Source organism: Gorilla gorilla, chromosome 15, assembly GCF_029281585.2.
Source record: "Gorilla gorilla gorilla isolate KB3781 chromosome 15, NHGRI_mGorGor1-v2.1_pri, whole genome shotgun sequence".
NCBI classification, from domain to species: domain Eukaryota; kingdom Metazoa; phylum Chordata; class Mammalia; order Primates; family Hominidae; genus Gorilla; species Gorilla gorilla.
In genome coordinates, this window is record NC_073239.2 from 34344204 (window position 1) to 34364578 (window position 20375).

A 20375-nucleotide genomic window follows, 5' to 3' on the forward strand; every position below is an offset into this window, starting at 1 on the left:
CATCCAAATGAACTATTATTCATAGCATATGAGAATCTATATGAATAAATAGGACTTTCATCTACAGCTGAAATGCTCAAGATTATACCTAAATAGTTGGTAATTTAGAATGATTTTCCTGACTTCATATTTGTTGCTTTCAAACTTTTTCTGGAGTTTTAGATTTAGAGTATAACATTGGGTTTGGCATAGAAAGTTATATCAAGCTGTCTCTTTTTTTATTCTTTAGTTTCAGTCTGCCAAATATACAATTTAACACATCCCTCAGCTAAATTTGCCATTAAAGAGTCCTTATTTGTCCCTTTATCTGCTGAACACATTGAAATTATCTTGAACAACTGTATATGCTGAATTTCTGGTCAACAGAGCTTCTATATTTTGGTGAAGCAATTCTATTCATTGCTTTTTGCTTGCTATGTTGAAATGTAAGTTTGGGCAATTTTAAAAATTATTTTATTGGAATTGATATGTGAGCTTATTACTGCTTTCTGATGGCAAAAAGGAGTTTGAAAGAAATTAATAGCATTGGGGTCATCTGTTATTTTTACGTATCCGTTATTCATTCCTCTTCTAGTAGCATCTTGGCTTTGCCTTGAGGAACCACCTCTGCCTGTTTCCCAAATCTGAAGCAATCAGTCTAAGCAAAGTCAGTCCAGGATATTTTCTGGAAATATCACAAAAGAAGCCTGTTTCTTCTGCTGGAGTTGTTAATTTGGCAAGTATGGTAAGGAGAGTAGTAGCTTTCCAAAGATGTCTCTCTCATCCACTGGGGCAGTTATACTCCAAATGCCATAGACTGGGTGGCTTTAACAACCAACATTTATTTCTGACAATTAAGGCTGGGAAATCTAAGATCAAGATAGCAGCAGACTCAGTGTCTGGTGAGGGCCATTTCCTGGTTCATAGATGGTGCCTTCTTGCTGTGCTCTCACATGGTGGACAGAGCAAGGCAGCTCTCTGGGGCCTCTTTTATAAAAGCACTAATCTCGCTCATGAGAACTCCACCCTCATGACCTAATCACCTTTCAGAGGTCCTACCACTTAATACCATTACCTTGGGGATTAGGACTTCAACATACAAATTTTGAGAGGACGCAAACATTCAGTCTATAGCAATGTCCACCACCTATCCCCAGAACCTGTGAATATGTTACTTTATGTGGCAAATGTCCCTGAAAATCTGATTTAGAAAATGGGATTCACCAAGAACCTTAAGATGGGAAGATTATTCTGGAATATGTGGGGGATCTCAATGTAATCTCAAGGATCAAGGCTCAGGAGGGCCGTGAGGGTGACAGGAGATGTGACAATGGTGGTAGAGGTCACAGTGCTGCGATTTCTAGTTTTGAAGATGGAAGAGGGCCATGAGCCAAGGGACGCAGCAGCCTCTAGAAGCCAGGGAAGCTCAGGGTTTCACTCAGTCTCCCCTAGAGCCTATAGAAGGAACACAGCCCTGCCAACACCTTTGTGTTAGTGCGCTGAGACTTATGAGCTCCCAAACTGTAGGATAATAAAGTAATATTGTTTAAGCCACCATGTTTGTGGTAATTTGTTACAGCAGCAGGAGGAAACTAACACAGTAGGACACAAGTCCGAGGCTCCTGGCGGCCATCTTTGCCATCATGTGGGCCTGAGCTTTCTTCAGAGTAAAGCCGATATAAACAAGAGCCAAACGATAGAGACACGCTGTGGTGACATTATTTGAGCATTTGGTCCAGTCCTTCCTAAAGTCGTTAACCCAGATTTTTCAGTTTTATTAGCCAACAGATTTTTGTTTTGTTTTGTTTTGCTTCAGTTACTTTGATCTGGGCTCTCTCTTACTTGCATACTATTTTATGTACAAGTATCTTTTTAAAATTACAGTTTTACTTATAATAGCTCCAATTTGGAAACAATGTACTTATCACGCTTACCGTATTCATTGATTTACTCGATCAATAACTCAAGTTAGGCCGGGCACAGAGGCTCATGCCTGCAAACCCAGCACTTTAGGAGGCCGAGGTGGGCGGATCACTTGAGGTCAGCAGTTTGAGACCAGCCTGGCCAACATGAGGAAACCCCCACTAAAAATACAAAAATTAGCTGTGCATGGTGGTGCGCACCTGTAATCCCTGCTACTCGGGAGGCTGAGGCAGGAGAATCACCTGAACCTGGGTGTCGGAGGTTGCAGTGAGCTGAGATTGCACCACCGTGCTCCAGCCTGGGCGACAGAGTGAGACTCCATTTGAAAAAAAAAAAAAAAAAAGAAACGAAACCTCAAGTTATTGAGTAAAATGAGGTGTATTTCAAAAATTTAATATCTTGTAGCCATGGCAAACTCATGCTATAGAAAAACTGCTTGTTTATGTGGGAAAGCTTTCACAATATATAATTTTTCACTGAAGCAAAAAAAATTGAAAAGCAGCATTCATAGAAACGCCCAACCATATACAAAAAAGTTTTAAAAGTTACAAAGGAAGGATCTTCCTATGATAACTTGGAAATTCGGATAACTTGGAAAGGTTAGAAATTTCTTCTAAACTCTTGTATTCTTTATAGAGTTATACAAAATGACATTTGAAACATTTATTAATGCCCCCGCCAAAGACTGCGTTTTAAACTTAAACGCTATTGAAAAATGCACTGAAGAAGTTGAAAATATTGTATAGTCCCAAGTCAAATAATTATAAACTAATGTTAAAAAGGCACAAATTTCCTATGTAAACAATAATGGTAATAGTGTTATTTTTACATTTAACTTCTATTAATAAGGATACTTGAAATAAGTCTCATCTTGCAATTACTACTGTAGAAAAAGTGAGGACTACAAGTGCATGTATGGTGCAGCACTGTTTTCATGAATTTCTTTCTTATGTTCTATGTGTCTATTACATTAGTAAGACTGAGATGCTATAGCAGTTTGCCACCCTTTGGGAAGGGAAAAAGTCCAGTGGTTAGGGAGTCATACATGGTGTGATTCTAGGCATTTTGGCCTCTTTGAACCTATATTAATTGTTCATATAAAACTGGGATATCAATAGTAGCTACAGCATGGATTGTTGGGACTACTAAATGAAATAAAGCATGTCATGCACCTCTCAGAATATGGGGCACATATATATATATACTCAATAATTGTTAGCTACTACTAATATTTTTATTATCAGCATGATACTGTTGTTACTATTAATTTTTGACATGCCTTACAGTCCTATGAGTTAGCTCAGAATTCTGAGTTAACACAACTATGGAGGAGATAGCAAAATAGAAAATTTATCCATTTTTACTCTATAATGTTTAATGAGGAAAATGCCCATCAATTAATTACCTTCATTCAAAAAACTTAAAAATCATTTCTGTGAATTAAAGATTGTTGGAGGCACAGTTGCTATTGAAATGGGTAAAACTGTGTCCTTGGTAACTAACAGTTTGCATTTTAGTGGGGAGACAGTGAAAAATACCTGTAAACACCATAAGGTGTTGGATTTGCCACATTAGAAATATGCTTAGAGTTTCAGTTAGGAGATAAAGGAGAAAGTGATCAGTTCTACCAGTGCAAAAGGGTCCGGACAAGGATTCAGAGAAGAGGGGAGGCTTGCGAACCTTTCAAATAATAGGCAAGTGGTTAATTGGGGATGGGCATTCCATGCTGAGGGGACAATGCTGGCAAAGGCATAGATGCAGAAAACAATTTCATTTGCCGAGTGGATGGGCGTGTACAGTTTGGGGGGACGGGAATATGGCAACAAATGAGGCTGAGTTGCTAAGCAGGGGACAGACTAATTAATCCATCAGTAGATGACCCTGACCATTTACCCTGTCAGGCATGGTAAGTGCTGGAGATACAGTGGTGGCCTCCGCTTTGATGGTCTTATATTCTAAATAATCACTGGGCCTTTCTGTGGGAAATGAGGCTTTATTGAGGCAGAGGTGTGTGTACATGATCTGATTTTTATTACAGGATGCTCACTGGGACAGCTATGTGAAGCAATGTTTGAAGGGTGTATTTTAGTCTGTTTTCACCCTGCCAATAAAGACATACCTGAGACTGGGAAGAAAAAGAGGTTTAATTGGACTTACAGTTCCACATGGCTGGGGAGGCCTCAGAATCATGGTGGGAGGTGAAAGGCATTTCTTACATGGCGGCGGCAAGAGAAAAATGAGGAAGAAGCAAAAGCAGAAACCCACGATAAACCTATTAGATCTTGTGAGACTTAATTCACTATCACGAGAATAGCATCGGAAAGATCAGCCCCTATGTTTCCATTACCTCCCCCTGGTTCCCTCCCACAACATGTGGGAATTCTGGGAGATACAATTCAAGTTGAGATTTGAGTGGGGACACAGCTAAACCATATTAAAGGAGGACACAATCGAAGGTAGAGAGAGTAGATTAATGATTATTTATTAATTCAAATGAGAGGAGCTGCGTGAAAGCACTAGAAGCAAGGATGGAAAGAAGTGAGCTTAGATATGAAACTTGGTAACTAGCCTGAATCTAAGTCTGGGTGACTCATGGGCCTCAGGGGTAAAAGGGAGGGCAAAACCTGAATAGCCTGAAGGTGTCTTCCTTGTGTGAGAGAAAGGTTTTCATTTTGATTGGTGCCTACCCCACTTTTTCAGACAAGCAGAAGCCTGGGTGCTGAGCTGGGCTAGGGTGTGGCGTTACTGAAGCTGCTGTGTTTGGGAAATGACTCAGCAATCTGAATTATGATTCCGCAGTTTGGTCTTGGCCTCCCCTTACCCTCTTCCACATCCAGTCACTCTCACCACTCATTCCAAACAGACCCCCAACCTAAGCTCTGGAGCCTGCTTATTGGACTTAATTATTTCAGCTGTTTGTCATTCCAAACTCCCTCTCGCCACCCACAGTGAGCAGATGGAATAAAATGCTCCACAAGGGGCTTAATAGTGAAGGAGATGTATTGGGAGAATTGTGGGCATAAAAAGAAATGTTGGCATTATTTTTTTCATTTATTTTAATTTTTCCCTTAGCATAAGGGAGAATCCTCTCACGGTCCAGGCATCTCCAAATTCTCAGAAGACATAGGGGTGGAGACTTGGACCATGGCAGCTGCTTGGTCTCCGTGTTGGACCAGGTTTATCAAAATTGTCACCACCTGCTAGGTTGCCTTACCAGAAGCAATTATAGCATTACCAGAAGTTAACTTCCTCTTTTCTTTTTTTTTTTTTTTTTTTTTTAGCATTTGCTGGTGAGTACTAGCAGTACATGAAATCCTACTTGACAGTCGTTTGCTTTCTTTCCTTACTTTCTTATGTCAAGACAAATGATGCTTTAAAGAACGTTAAGAAATACAGGATTAAGCCAGGTTAAAGTCAGAAAGAATGATGGATAGAGGGGAAACAGTGAGACTGACATGATGTAGTGTTTTTTTGCACCATTTTATAATTAGAATGTAATAAGGTATGCATAAAAATCTGATAGCCCAGGCTGGAAAGTTGAGGGTGAAGAAATTCCCCAAACTGGAAACCCAGCAATAGCAAACTTTTATTGTGTTCCTGAATCTTGAGCAAGGCTGAGGAGAAAAAAATGAAGAAAAAATAAAGGTTTGTGGAGATGGTAAGAAATTCAGTTTTGGATATATTGACTTTGATATGATCATGGGATGTACAGATAGACAGTAATTAAAATAATAAAGCAAAAATATATAATTCTAAAAGAATATAGCTTTAGGTCAAGCTCTAAGATTCTCTGGATAGCAGTGATGCTTAGAATATCTGATCTGACCTATGTAACACAGGCTTGTGCAGGTTTAATGGATTAACATGTGAAGGTACTTTGAAAATCTATAAAGCATGTGTGGATTCATTATTTTATTACTATTTCAAAAATTACAGCTTATAGACATCCCCTCTGTGTTTCCTATAGTCAGATACATTTTTTTTCTTTAGGGAAGACAATTATTTCCTCTTTATGTTCCTATAACCCTGAACACTTCCCCCTGACCTTTGCACAGATGCTGAGGTCTGAAGTTTCTGTAAGCCTCTCCCTGTTGCTTGTCTCACTGTGTGCTCCTATAAGCACAGAAATACATCGCGGCGTCCCCCAGCTGTGAGTCTGAGATCTTGAGACTGAAGGATTTGGCTGCTTTCTGGAAGTTCACAGAGAAACGATTCTCCGTTGCATTCTGTTGCTTATAAGCTTCTTGGCGAATAACGAGAATCATCTGCCTGCTGGGAGGCTGCTTGTACCAGAATAAATAATAATCACTCTCACTGGTGTCATATGTGCAGCTCAGGGTCACGGTCTCTGCCTCCTGCACAGACATCTCTGGTTGAGACTGAGTGACTGTCTGAGCCATGCTGAATTCTGTGGGAAAGAGGAGAGAAAGGACTTCACTGGGATATCATGTGAGAGAGAGAAACAGACTCACAAGCCTGTTCCCATTGCCACCCGCCTTTCTTCCTCTTGATCCAAACCTCTGACAAAATCCATCAGCTTTCTTGCCCCTAATAGCTGGGCCCAATGAAGAGATTAGATTCTTGCACTATTAATCTTTCTTCCCACTTCTCTGTTCTATTGAATACTAGTTAAGGTGAATACATGCGCCTTCCTTACCAAGACAGGTGGAGATCACAAGTGCCCACAGGAAGCCAGGGCATGCCATGCTCACAGGTCCCTGCTGCAGGGTGAGAAGCCTCCTCTTCTGATCTGAACCTTGAGTATCAGCTGTACTGGTGCCGTAGCTGCTTCAGAACAGGAAATGGGATGTCAGGTGGGCTGTTTATGATGTCTCCCTTAGGGAAAGCTCTTCGATACTTTTTGTCTTTTGCTTCAGAGAATAAAACTTTGACCATAATATTTAATGAAAAAAGATGTTTTTGGAACTGTAATTTATTTGGGAATAAACATGAAGAGGAAAGGGAGCTGATACATTGTTTTTTAAAGACATAATTTGGACAGGAGAATGAGATGGGTGGGGAAAAGACAGGCCAAGCTAATGTTGTGGCTTCAATTTTCTCTATAAGCTTTTATTGTCTTTCCTTTCTCTCTCTCTTTCTCTCTCTTTCCTTTCCGTCTTTCCTTCTCTTTCCCTTCCCCTTACTCCTCTTTTTTCTTTTTTTTTCTTCCTTCCTTCTTTCCTTTTTTTCTCTCCCTCCTCTGTCTTGAAGCCAATATCAGAAAATTATCTCTGGGTTATGATAACACAGGTATTGGTTATATTATTGTTTGACCAAATTGTATTTTAATACTTTGAGAAATGATGAAAAATAATGACAACAACAATAACATTCAGATAGTCTAGAGAAAATTGAAACCAGAATTTTGATATCTAATTATACTGTAATTTGTTGAAGACTTTCTTTTTTAAAAAAAGGATACCTGATTTTGGCTGTGTCAAGGGGCTCTACAATACTGGTGGCAAGGGCTTTTGTGAGCTTCTGTTAATGACTTTGTGAAGGAAGACTCAGAACAATTAACATAAAATTCATTTGGGAACATTCTGTGTTGCACATCTGACAGCTTTTCATTGGCATCTGATTTTTTCTCATGCACACATTCTTCTTTGAGGGAGGAAAGGTCAGGAATTAGTCTGCATTTTATAGAAGAGGCAACAGAGCAAAAATGAAAACTCACAATACAGAGAACTACTAGTTTCATTTGCATTAATTTTCTCTCCCTATTTAATTTGTGTGATTCAATCTTAGATAAGGCTTCTGTATAGTTCAGCTTTATGTAAACTTTTCCCCCTGTAAAACAAGAAGGAGAATAAAAGACTAAATTAAAAGCTGACTTGCCGTATAGGGAGTGGTGGTCTTAACTCTCCCTTCCCATTTATTATTTCCACTTGGAAATGGTGCTAACAGTGGGCATTTTGCCACAGCCGTTCTTAACTCCAGAGGACTTCTTAAAGTACAGCATGTGGAGTTTCTTCCATAGGTCATCTAGTTTTCTTGTTTGCGTGGTGTTAAATTTCTGCACTACCTACTATTTTCTGGACAAATTCACAGGAAATTGGTAAATATGCTATTATTTTACAATTTACCCCCTTCTCCTCTCTTTTTTTTTCTTTTGAGACAGGGTCTCACTCTGTCACCCAGGTTGGAGTGCAGTGGCGCAATTATGCAGCCTCAACCTCCTGGGCTCAAGTGATGCTCCCACCATAGCTTTCCAAGTAGCTGGGACTACCGGCGTGTGCCACCACTCTCTAGTCTGTATAGGTAGCTCCAGATGATTGGGCTGTCTTCTCTCCCAGTCTCAGGCCAGCTGCAGCTATGAGTTCACTAATTAGGGTCTCAAGAGTAAATGTTTTCCGCCTCTTGCCTGGGCTCACTGGGCCTGCAGTTGCAATGCTGATTGGGGATTCCAGTGCTGCAATGCTGAATGGATCTTGCCATTTTAGATGAGACTGGGCACATTTGGGGTGGTGTGGCCATAGATAGACCTTGCCACTTTAGATCTTTTTTGTGATCCTCTGGGACCTATGCAATCAGAACTTTAGTATCTTGTATTTATCATTCAATCAGTTCCAACTTCCACAGTTAATCAAATTATTGAACATTGAAGACCAAATAAAGCGATGTATATAAAAGAACTTGCAAGTGGGCAAATACGGGTGGGGTGGGCAGACGGCTGCCTTTTTGTGGAAGCAGAACCCCTTCTGGGCAGTCTGAGAAATTCTACTGTGCTCCCTTGGGATATCAACCCTACCTGGCAACTACCATCATGGGATTTCTTACTGGAGTTAGCTAGTTAGACTATAAAAAGTAAAAACTAGGAGAAAAATATGTGAGTATCACATGCCTACTCTCAGGTTCTCATGGGAGAATTTTTACAGATGCAAAAACTGAGGCATATCAGCAATTAATGGCACAAGTGGGAGAAGCCGCTCCAATCATTGAGACAGCCCCTCTTAGATGACTGGGTCTTGATGAAAGAACACTCAGGGTCCCTGGTCCTAGTCACCTCAGACAGCTCATGATCAGGGTTCTCATGACTCTCAATTCCTTATCTGATAATACAGTGAACAAAAAGCTTTCTAAAAGTCTTTTAAAAAAGATTTTCTCTGATTTGTTACATTCATTTACGATATTCTTTTGGTCAGAGGAGGTGATGAAGATGGTTTACTAACCCCCGAGTGGAGGTCCCAATGCAGGGTGGAGGGGGTGGTGCTTTTAGGTGCTTTCAGGGGCATGTAGGTTCCCTGCAGCACAGACATAGATGGCTCAGTCCCTCAACTGGGTGGGCTTGCGGTTCAGGGAGAGGTGGAGCTGGCACTAGCACTGAAGGAGGCTGCTTATCTTCCCCTGCACTACAAAACCCTAGTCAACAAGAACAGAAACAAAGACATCAGATTTATTCTAGATCTTTTTCATTCTGTCCCATGGATCTGAAACATTGTTCAAATAATTATAGTAGATGACAAAACATCTTTCCTTCATGGATGGTGTGATAGTTAATTTTAGGCGTCAACTTGACGGAATTAAGGAATACCTAGAGAACTGGTAAAGCATTATTTTTGGGTGTGTTTGTGAGGGTGTTTCTAGAGGACATTGGCTTGTGAGTCTTAGTGGAATACATGGGGAAGATCCATCTTCAGTGTGGGCATCCAATCTGCTAGAGGCCTGGATAGAACAGAAACCTAGGAAAAGCAACTTGGTCTTTCTCTTGCCTGGAGCTGGGATACACTCTTTTTCTCTTGCCCTTAGACACAAGAACTCTGGGATCCCTGGCCTATGGACTGTAGGATTTATGCCAGTGGCCCCCTGGGTTCTCAGGCTTTTGGATTTGGACTAGTCACACTACTACCAGCATCCCAGGTTCTCCAGCTTGCAGACAGTCTGTCATGGGACTCCTCAGCCTCCATAATTGCATGAGCCAATTCTTCTAATAAATCCCCTCTCATATATCTATATATTCATCCTATTGGTTCTGTCTCTCTGGAGAACAGAGATTGGTTCTGTCTCTCTGGACAGATGGTCAGGAAGAGCTTTCCTCTTCCTTCATTTGATAGCAAATTTTCTTAAAAAGATGAATTAAGGGTAAATTAAATAAAGGGTAAATTAAATGTTTTATTTATTCTTTGAATCCCTTCTGTAAAATATAAAGACTAGTTCTCAGAACCTTCTGTGTCCTCTGTGTTCCTGATGACATGAATTCACTCAGCTCTCACCCAGGCCAAAGCCACCAGATCACAAATACAGTTCCTAAAAGCTCCTCCATGGTTTGACCTTTTTAATTGGTGGAAAATTTGATTCCAGAATGTGGAAATCTGACCTAGACTCTACGGATAACATAGGATTTGTTCTAGTTATTTTGTATGTATTAGGAATAGCAGATTCTTCAAAATGAGATCGGTTTTTTGTAAGTAACTGCTATCAACAGGAGCAAACAGTGCCCTCTTCAGATCAAAGAGATAATTACAGAGGCAGTTGCTAGGATTTTCTGTATGGAAAGAACTTGGTTTTAGTAAGACATGTATTCTAAAAGTAATCTTTTTACGAGTTTCAGATTTATGTTTCCACTAAATCAAAAGACTTGGATGTTTAAAATGTATCTGTCCTCTCCTTTATCACTGCTTTCTTAAATTCCACCTTCTATCACATCTTATCTCCTCAGAGAAACCTGTTTCTTTTCCTTCATATTCTTTCAGAAATATAGCATGATTATAATTTAAACCTTAAGCATATTTGTGCCTTATCAGCACTTATTATGTGCTTAATACTGAGCTAAGAGCAGTGAGGAATTGTGAAGGGTACAAGGCAAACTCTATCTGCATAGAGAATATAATGTATTTGGGGAGGAAAGATGAGTACCTTGAAAGAACAGCAAATGCCTTAGGAAGGTATGTCAGTAAGAGTCGGATTGTTTGGTCCACAGTTGGTACTGTATGACATTTGGAAGAGAAGGAATTAAAGGATTCTTTGATTATTAGAGAAGAAATCTTAGAGGGAAGAGAGATTTCTGGTGGTCATTATAAGATTAATATGGTTTAAGCAGTCTGAAATATACACAAAAGGGAAATTTGGGTGGGTGGAGCAACCAGCAGAGAAATGCTGGAGCCAGCAATGAGCTTTAAGTGCTTATGAGCCAGTAAGGGGAATAAACTGACTAGAAGAGAGACGTATTTTGGGAATAACTAGGAATGAAGTTTAAATAGTAAAGGGTCAGAAGATTTGGGAAGGGGAAATGAGAGACAGTTGAAAGAGCTTAAACTTGGAAGGAAAAGTTTTTGAACACTGAAAAGACGTAATCACATATCTGCAGAGATTGGAGTTTAGTAAATGTGATCTGCCTCATCATCTTTTTTTTACAATTTCTCACTCAAGTACTCACTTACCTTTATTAGCTCAGCCCAGTAAGGTTCACCTTGAACTCTCCTCTGTTCTTTCTTTGTTAAATTTTCAAAGAATCTTTGGATTTCCAAAGATTCCTTGTATTAGTTTGATTTCCCCCCAAGACAGAGCCTGAAACTACCTTGGGTGCAGGTAGTTTATTTAGGAAGTGATCTCAGGAAGCAGGAGTGAGAAAATGGGTAAAGCAGGATACCCACTCTCACCACGTTTATTCAAAATAGTGCTGGAAGTCCTAGTCAGAGCAATTGGTAAGAGAAAGAAATAAAAGGCATCCAAACTGGAAAAGAAAAAGTCCAACTATCTGTTTGCTGATGATATGTCTTATACCTGGAAAACCCTCAAGGCTCCTCCAAAAGACTCCCAGATTTGATAAGTGAATTTAGTAAAGTTTCAAGATACAAAATCAATGTACAAAATAAGTAATATTTCTATACATCAGTAACAACCAAGCTACAAACTAAATTTATAATAGCCACAAAATAAATAATCCCATTTATAATAGCCACAAAATAATACCTAGAAATACACTTAAAAAAAAGGTAAAAGATCTCTACTAGGAAAACTACAAAACACTGATGAAAGAAATTGTGGATGACCCAAATAAATGAAAAAACATCTCATGCTTATAAACTGGAAAAAGCAATATTATTAAAATGACCATATTGCCCAAAGCAATATGTAGATTCAATGCAATGCCTATCAAAATACCAATATTATTTTTCACAGAATTAGGAAAAAATGCTAAAATCAATATGAAACAAAAAAACAACCTGAATGCCAAAGCAATCCTAAGCAAAGAGAAAAATCTTGATGCATCATATCACCTGACTTCAAATGATACTACAAGGCTATAGTATCAATATAGCATGGCACTTATATAAAAAATAGACACACAGATCAATGGAACAGAATATGGAACCCAGAAATAAAGCCATATACCTAAAACTAACTGATCTTTGAAAAGCAGACAAAGACATACCCTGGGGAAAGGACACCCTATTCAATAAATGGTGCTGGGAAAATTAGTTATCCATACACAGAAGAACAAAACTGGATCCATTTCTCTTACTATAAAGTCAAGATGGATTAAAGACTTAAATATAAAACCTGAAACTATAAAAATTCTGTAAGAAAACCTGGGAAAAACTCTTCTGGATCTTGGCTTAGGCAAAGAATTTATGACTGAGATCTTAAAACAAATGCAACGAAACAAAAAATAGACTAATGGGACTTAATTAAACTAAATAGCTTCTGTACCACAAAATATATAATCAAGAGAGTAAAGAGACAACCTACAGAATGAGAGAAAATATTTGCAAACCATGCATCCAACAAAGGACTAATATCCAGAATCTACAAGGAACTCACACAACTCAACAAGCAAGAAACAAATAAGCCCATTGAAAAGTGTGCAAAGGACATGAACAGACATTTCTCAAAGAAGACGTACAAATGGTCAGCAAACATGAGAAAATGCTCAACAGGACTAATCATCAGATAAATGCAAATTGAAAGCACAATGAGATACCATCTCACATCAGTTAGAATGGCTATTAATAAGAAGTCAGAAAACAACAGATGTTTGGCAACACTTATACACTGTTGGTGGGAATGTAAATCAGTACAACCTGTATGGAAAACAGTATAGGGATTTCTCAAAGAACTAAAAATAGAACTACTCTTCAGCCCAGCATCTCACTACTGGGTATCTACCCCCCAAAAAGAAATTATTATATCAAAAATATAACTTCACTGTTATGTTTATCACAGCACTATTCACAATAGAAAAGATATGGAATCAACCTAAGTGTCCATCAATGGATGGATGATTAAATAAAGAAAATGTCACACACACACACACACCATGGAATACTACTCAGCCATAAAAAGAATAAACTCATGTCTTTTATAGCAACATGGATGGAACTGGAGGCCATTATCTTAAGTGAAGTAATTCAGAAACAGAAATTCAAATACTACATTTCTTACTTATAAATGGGAGCTAAATAACGCATAGACATGGACAAAGATAACAGACATTGAGACTTGAAAAGGTGGGAGTGTGGGAGGAGAATGAGGAATGAAAAGTACCTAATGAGTACAATGTACACTATTCAGGTGATGGTTACACTGAAAACCCATACTTCACCACTACGCAATATATCCATGTATCAAAAGTGGCACTTGTACTCCCTTGATCTATAAAAATAAGTTATAAAAGAAGACAGTGGGTGGAGCAATAACTGACTCAAGTGGGACTCGGTTCTGGTAGGATCTCCCAAGAAGCACACAGGTTGCCGCTCAGAATTGTCTATTTAAGGGACGCAAAGCTAGTGCGTTTATTCCCTGGCTCTTTTTCCCCATTGGTTGGTGTTTGCCAACAGGGGTGGTAGTTTCCCTATAATTTCAGGCTGTGCTTGCCCTTAAACTAAGGGATCTCCTGAGACATTAGAGAAGACTTTGGGATAGAAAGCAACAAAACAAAACAAAACAAAACAAAACAAAACATAACAAAACACAGAGTGTGCTTAATGCTGGATGTTACCAGCATGACGTGAGTGTGATTGTCTACTACAACTCTAGCTAAAATCAGACAGACATTCGGATGGGGCAATAAGGCACCTATATCAGTTACAGTCCTTTCTTTGCACTACTCAGATGCATGCTTGCCCTGTATTATTTCCACTGTGTCACTGTGTCTTCAAGGTTGCCTCTGACTGCAATCTCTTCAACGCCCTTAATACAGGAAGGTTGCATGACATGAGCTTCTGTTCTTGAAAACTTCATTGCTGAAGAGTCTCAGTTCTTGGTCACGTTGCCCTTTTCAGGCCTTGCTGCTACAAGAACTGCCGCTTGCTGTTTGTATTGGGCACGGAAACATCAGGAGACACCAATGCGAAATACTTACATTATAGCCACATTCCTCCTCACCCTCCTTGTGTCACAACAACCTGGTGCTCCATGACACTTAGGGTCAATTACCCCTTCTGGTCTAATAGCTCCTCTCTTTGCCTGCTGGGCTACTGGCACAGAGTTCAGAGTGACCTAAAAGTGGCAGCCATAGCTGCAGGTTACTGAATCCCCGAAGGGAGCATCCTTCTTTGGGAACTGGGACCTCTAATCTAGCAGAACCTAGGGTTGTGGGAAAGGGAAACACGAATTCTGAAAATGAGTTATAGGGAGTGATATGAGAAGACTCTATTCTATGTCTATTTCTTGGTTTCTAAACTTTTGCCATGACACCATGTATCAGCCAGTGGTTTAACGAATATTATCATTTTCTGAAGCATAGCATTCCAACCACTGAGGTGTTGCCCATGAGCTGGCCCTTCAGCGGAGCATTTTAAAGCCTTTTCATCCTTCTTCTAGGTTCATACCGCAGTGGACCTAGGTCATCTCTTAAGTCTGGTGGGCCCAGCAAGTCCCCTTCGTGGTTATGCCACCGTTGTCACACCTGTTGTGTTCTAAAATGGGTACCTTATTCGGAGGAGATGCAGTTTTGGACCAGATGGACAAATAAAAGGACAAGCAACAATTAACAAATGGAAAAGGTTTAAAATTCCTGGAGGTAAGAATGCCCAGGCAAATTATAAACATTTTCTGGACAGAGAAAATGCTTAGGAAATCTGACCTGTAATAAGTACCTTAGTGAAGGCACCTTGTAAAACTGGAATGCACTGCACACGTCATTATCTTTATGTTACTTTAAGGATTGAAGCTTGCAGACAGCCATCTCTCTGAGTTTCTTACAGGAGAAGAAATAGGAGAAGCTTTTATTTCCAAGAGAAGTCAATGATTTTCTATACCTATTACCTCACCACTTCCCTCTCACCCTGTGACCTTTGCACAGATGCTGAGGTCTGAGGTTTCTGTAAGCCTCTCCCTGCTGCTTATCTTATTGTGTGCTTCATGAAAGCACAGAAATACATCGCAGTGTCCCCCAGCTGTGAGTCTGAGATCTTGAGACTGAAGGATTTGGCTGCTTTCTGGAAGTTCACAGAGAAACGATTCTCCGTTGCATTCTGTTGCTTATAAGCTTCTTGGCGAATAACGAGAATCATCTGCCTGCTGGGAGGCTGCTTGTACCAGAACAAATAATAATTACTCTCACTGGTGTCATATGTGCAACTCAGGGTCACAGTCTCTGCCTCCTGCACAGACATCTCTGGTTGAGACTGAGTGACTGTCTGGGCCGTGCCGGATTCTGTGGGAAATAGGAGAGAAAGGACTTCACTGGGATATCACGTGTGAGTGAGAAACAGACTCACAAGCTGATTCCCATTCCCCATTCCCAGACACCTTTCTTTGTGATTCTAGCCTCAGGCAGCATATTTCTGCTTCCAGGTAGCTGGGCTCTAAGAGGCAATGCAGTTGCTGTTCTGTTAATCCCTCCTGCTTCACAGCCCCATTAGATGCCTTTATAAAGAAAGACCCACATCTTCCTTACCAAGACAGGTGGAGACCACGACTGCCCACAGCAAGCTAACACGTGTCATGCTGACAGCGCTCCCCTGCAGAGTGAAAAGTCTCCTGCTCTGATCTGGGTTCTCCTCTGTGCTTGGTGAGAATTCTCCTTCAGGGCAGGAAATGCTATGATAGGTGGGTGGGTGACTAGGGTTCAAGGAGGGAAACATTTCTGAATACTTTTTGGTCTCTCAGAAAATAGGCCTCTGGTTATAATTTCAAATGAAAATAAAAAATGTTTCTGGAGTGCTTTTAGTTAGCCTAGAAGAAAAATAAAGAGAAAATGGAGCTGGCAAGTTTGTTTTTAATACGACCTAGTCTTGGAGAGGAGAGCGTGGTCCAGAATGGTGAGCAGAAGCCTCTGACTCCATTCACAACAAATGGCAAACTGTGATTTTATTTTGCTTCTTATTAAAAAAATTTACAAGGCAAATCTTATGAAATAAGGACACTTAATTTTGAGTGATAAGAATATGCCTATTTATATTCAATTTTTTTACATTTTTATAATTTCTCAAAATAAAGAATGAGAAAAAAGATATATGCTGTGGCTGAAAAGAGCATCGACTAAATTCAGAGATAAGTAAAAGCAGAATATGTAGCGTGTAATTGTGCTCACATTCTACATGGATTAAAAAAATAACCTTGTTGGCCAGGCATGGTGGCTCACACCTGTAATCCCAGCACTTTGGGAGGCCGAGGTGGGCAGATCACTTGAGGTCAGGAGTTCAAGACCATCCTGGGCAACATGGTAAAACTCCATCTCTGTTAAAAATACAAAAATTAGCTGGGCATGGTAGTACATGCCTGTAATCCCAGCTACTTGGAAGGCTGAGGCCAGAGAATCGCTTGAACCCGAGAGGCAAAGGTTGCAGTGAGCTGAGATTGTGCCACCACACTCCAGCCTGGGCGACAAGAGTGAAACTCCATCTCAAAAAACAAACACAAACAAATAAACAAAACCACCTTGTTTATGCTATATCAAGAAGCTCTGAAATAACTATTGCAGAAGTTCTCATCAGCACTAAATTGCCTCAGCTTAATTTATATTTATATCAAGAATTGCTCTTATCATTTTCATTCCATTTTGAAAAAATATTGTGAAAAAAACTCTTTTTAAATACCTTGCTCTGATTCTTTAGAATTTTGCATTTCCAGAGGGAGCATCAGGGATCCTTATGTAATTCCTGAGTTGGGGTCCCCAAACTGGGCATATGAATGGGGGCCCTGTTATGTGTTGGGTGCTGTGTGAGGAGCATGAGTTCTCTGTCACAGAGGTAGGTGGCTGAGTGTCCCCACTCAGAGAGATGCTTAAGGAGTTTGTAAGCACTGGGGCCCGTCCTGAATGAGGCTGCTAAAATCCCTTGGGCTGCAAAGCTCAGCTTGGTAGCAATAAGAGAAGGGGCACCAACATTTCTTCTAGATAATCTTCACCCTTGTCTCATGATTTGAATTCCTGTATCTTGGTTTTGGATCCCTAAAAGTCAGCTTCGACACAATAATTTGTGTGTAAATAGTTTATTGTAGGTGATTCTAGGAAACTGTAGATCAAAAATAAAATTCTAAGGCCCCCCAGCCCCCCGCAACCATCTGAGTGGACTTCCTTCTTGGCCAGGGCTCTCTTAAAATTCAACTTGAGAGATAGGTTCGGGCCAGAATGGGAAGTGGGGGTCAGACAAGCTTCATCATACCTCTCTGGCATTAACATCAACACAGACCTTAAGTCTGATAAGAAGCATTTACAATCCATTCTCTCTGAAACCTGCTACTTGGAAGCTTCATCTGCCTGATCAAACTCTGGTCTTTATAACCTCTTATCGCAATACAGACATTTCCTATTAATTCCAGGTCTTTAGATAAACTCAACCAATTGTCAACCAGAAAAATATTAAATCTACTTATAAACTGGAAGCTCCTCACTCCCACTGACCCCCTTGCCCCTTGCTTTGAGTTGTCCCACCTTCCTGGATCAAACCAATGTATTTTTTAAATGTATTTGATTGAAGTCCCATGTCTCCCTAAAATGTATAAGCCAAGCTGCACTGCGACCACCTTGGGCACATGTTCTCGGGACCTCCTGAGGGCTGTGTCATGGGCCATGGTCACTCATATTTGGCTCACAATCAACCTCTTTAACTATTTTACAGAGTTTAACTCTTTTTTTGTTGGCAAAACATGGGTAACAGGTAAATCAGGGAAGGAAGGAAGCCAATACAGAATGTGCCATCAAGGCAGTTACCACGATGGGCAATTGCAGCTTTCTGCAGCTGGATAATGTCAGGGGTAGAAGGTTCTGAGTTACTGGTGGTGAATCCATATGGGTCTGCAGCAACCTCAATTCTTGTCTCTTTAGCAGAAAGAATTTGACTGAGGGAAATAAGGCAGAATGAGAGACCAAGGCAAGTTTCAGAACAGGAGTGGAATTTTATTAAAAAGCTCTAGAGCAGGAGAGAAAGGAAAGTACACTTGGAAGAGACCCAAGCGGACAACTGGAAGGACAAGTGCAGCCTTTAACCTTAATCCTAAGATTTTAAATGTTGACCTACCTCCAGCATCTTGTGCCCCTTTCCCATGATTCTTCTCTTAGGATGGGCTGCCTGCATGTGCAGTGCCCTCCTTCCTGCTTGGGACATGGGCATGAGCAGTGTGTTTAGGAAGTTGTACTCATGCCCATCTGAGGCTTTCTTCCTTTTTCTGGTGGAGTGCCCACAGAAGGTCATACTCTGCTGTTTTGTCTCTTAATGTGCATGCTGGGTTCACTCACCCAATTCCTGAGATTTTATTGGAAGCTGATTACCAATCTTAAGTGTCTTTATCTGTTGGGGAAGTTGCCAGTGATAATTTGCTGCCAATTATCATTTTTAGAGAGGTAATGTGATAACTGCCGAACAATCACCTGATGACTCCTGGTGGGTGGAGGGGAGAGCTCTCTTGTGCCCCATTCATGCCTGTCTAACTACCTGTCACAATAACTCTAAGAGACAGCATAGCATACTCCTTGGAGCTATGCCAAATGAGTCATGAAGAAACTGGAGTAATCATGCCTAAACTCCCTGTCTATCACTGATTAAGAACTGCTTTTGGGGCATTAACTCTTTTGCATTTCTGGCTTGTCCTCCACAGCCTCCACATTCATGGCCAGAAAGTCAAAGTCATCTTCAGGGTTGCTGGGATTTTCAGCGAGTGGTGTCCAGCATGTTGGCGTGACTGCCTAGGAGATATGGATAGGGAACCAACAGTATCTATACAGTTCACTCCTTGCCTTGCTCAGATCCACTTGTGCTCTGTGTTAAATCCATGTAGATCACTAGTTTTTGTTTTCTTTGTTGTCTTGACAACAAGAGGGTTACTGGGACAAGTTACGTTTGCTATAGTTAGTTCCATGACTGCAAGTCATATTTATTATCTCCTCCATCTACCTTCTATACTACTTATTCTTGATTCTCCCCACCTTTGGCTAGCATTTTTTTCTACTGCTCTAGATTTCTTTGCCAGGGAGGTAACCTAGACCTTCATCACCGAGGGGTGTAAGCCCCTGGTTAGTCTGCTCTGGTCAGGCTGTAGCTGCTACAGTTGCCTATTTACAATAATCACTGACATGAAAATGCTGAAAGTCATCCCAGTGAATTCCCTGAGTTGTAGACATATATCCCCAGTTCCGCTATGGGGTTTAACTTCATAATAATCAGGATCAACTTGTCCATGACAGTAGTAACTCTTTTCTTGGCCTCCAGGACTGGCATGAAGATCCCCAAATTATGAGGTAGTATATGTTATCTTGGGTTTGGTAAAAACCTATTTCCCTTGTAGAAGCAGCATCCCCCCTTCTCCCCCTCAAAGGGAACCAGAATCCCTAGTCCAGCAGAACCTATAGTTATAAGAACAGGAAGCACAAAAGTGGGTTACTGAAAGTGGTGGTTGATGGGGTGATAGTCCTACTTCCATCCCTTGCTACCCAGGTCCATGTATTTTATGTAACAGGGACACAACACTATCTCAAAGAATAGCTTTTCAGCCCCTCAGGGTGCTGTCCCTAAGCTGGTGTTTTAGCTGGGCCCTTAAGTGGTCATTCCAAAGTTCTATCAGGCTAGTGGTTCATGGCTAATGCTGTATGATGAAGCTATATGCTATATGACATGACTACTGTCACACGCCCTTGATATAAAGTGGGTCTGTTGATGCAAGGGATGTGAAATCCTTTGATGATCAGAATGATCAATGAGACACTCTGAGCCATCAGTTCATGCAACTATGTGTGGCACTTTGGAGGAGACCACAGATTCACACCCAGAATATGTATTAAGAAGAAAAAAAATTCCTGATACCTCCAGGGTGGAAGTGGTCCAATGTAATCAACTTGCCACCTAGTGTGTGGCTGGTTCCTTTGAAGGATGATTCCACATCGAAGGCACAGTGTTGTATTTACTGCTGACAGGGTGGACATTTGGTAGTGAGACAGCCAGGTGGGAGGGGGTCCCTAGAGAAATTCCAAGCAGCCTGTGCACTGGGGTGGAGCCACAGAAGTTGGCGTCCTTTGCAGTGGGGAGGAGCCAGGCTCCTCCTCTTCCTGTGTGGAACCTGGGATTCGAACTGCGGGGTGGGAAGTGCTCTAG

At 40.7% G+C, this 20375-nt stretch overlaps 1 protein-coding gene and 1 gene segment (V, D, J or C); both read right to left on the minus strand.

Moving 5' to 3' along the window:
• Positions 1–20375, minus strand: part of LOC101135612 (T cell receptor alpha chain MC.7.G5) — a 548557-nt gene that overhangs the window by 266623 nt on the left and 261559 nt on the right. The window lies entirely within an intron of this gene.
• LOC129526830 (T cell receptor alpha variable 38-2/delta variable 8-like) lies at positions 5196–6686 on the minus strand. The segment is given in 2 exon segments: positions 5196–6310; positions 6560–6686. Coding segments are annotated over 2 exon segments (357 nt in total).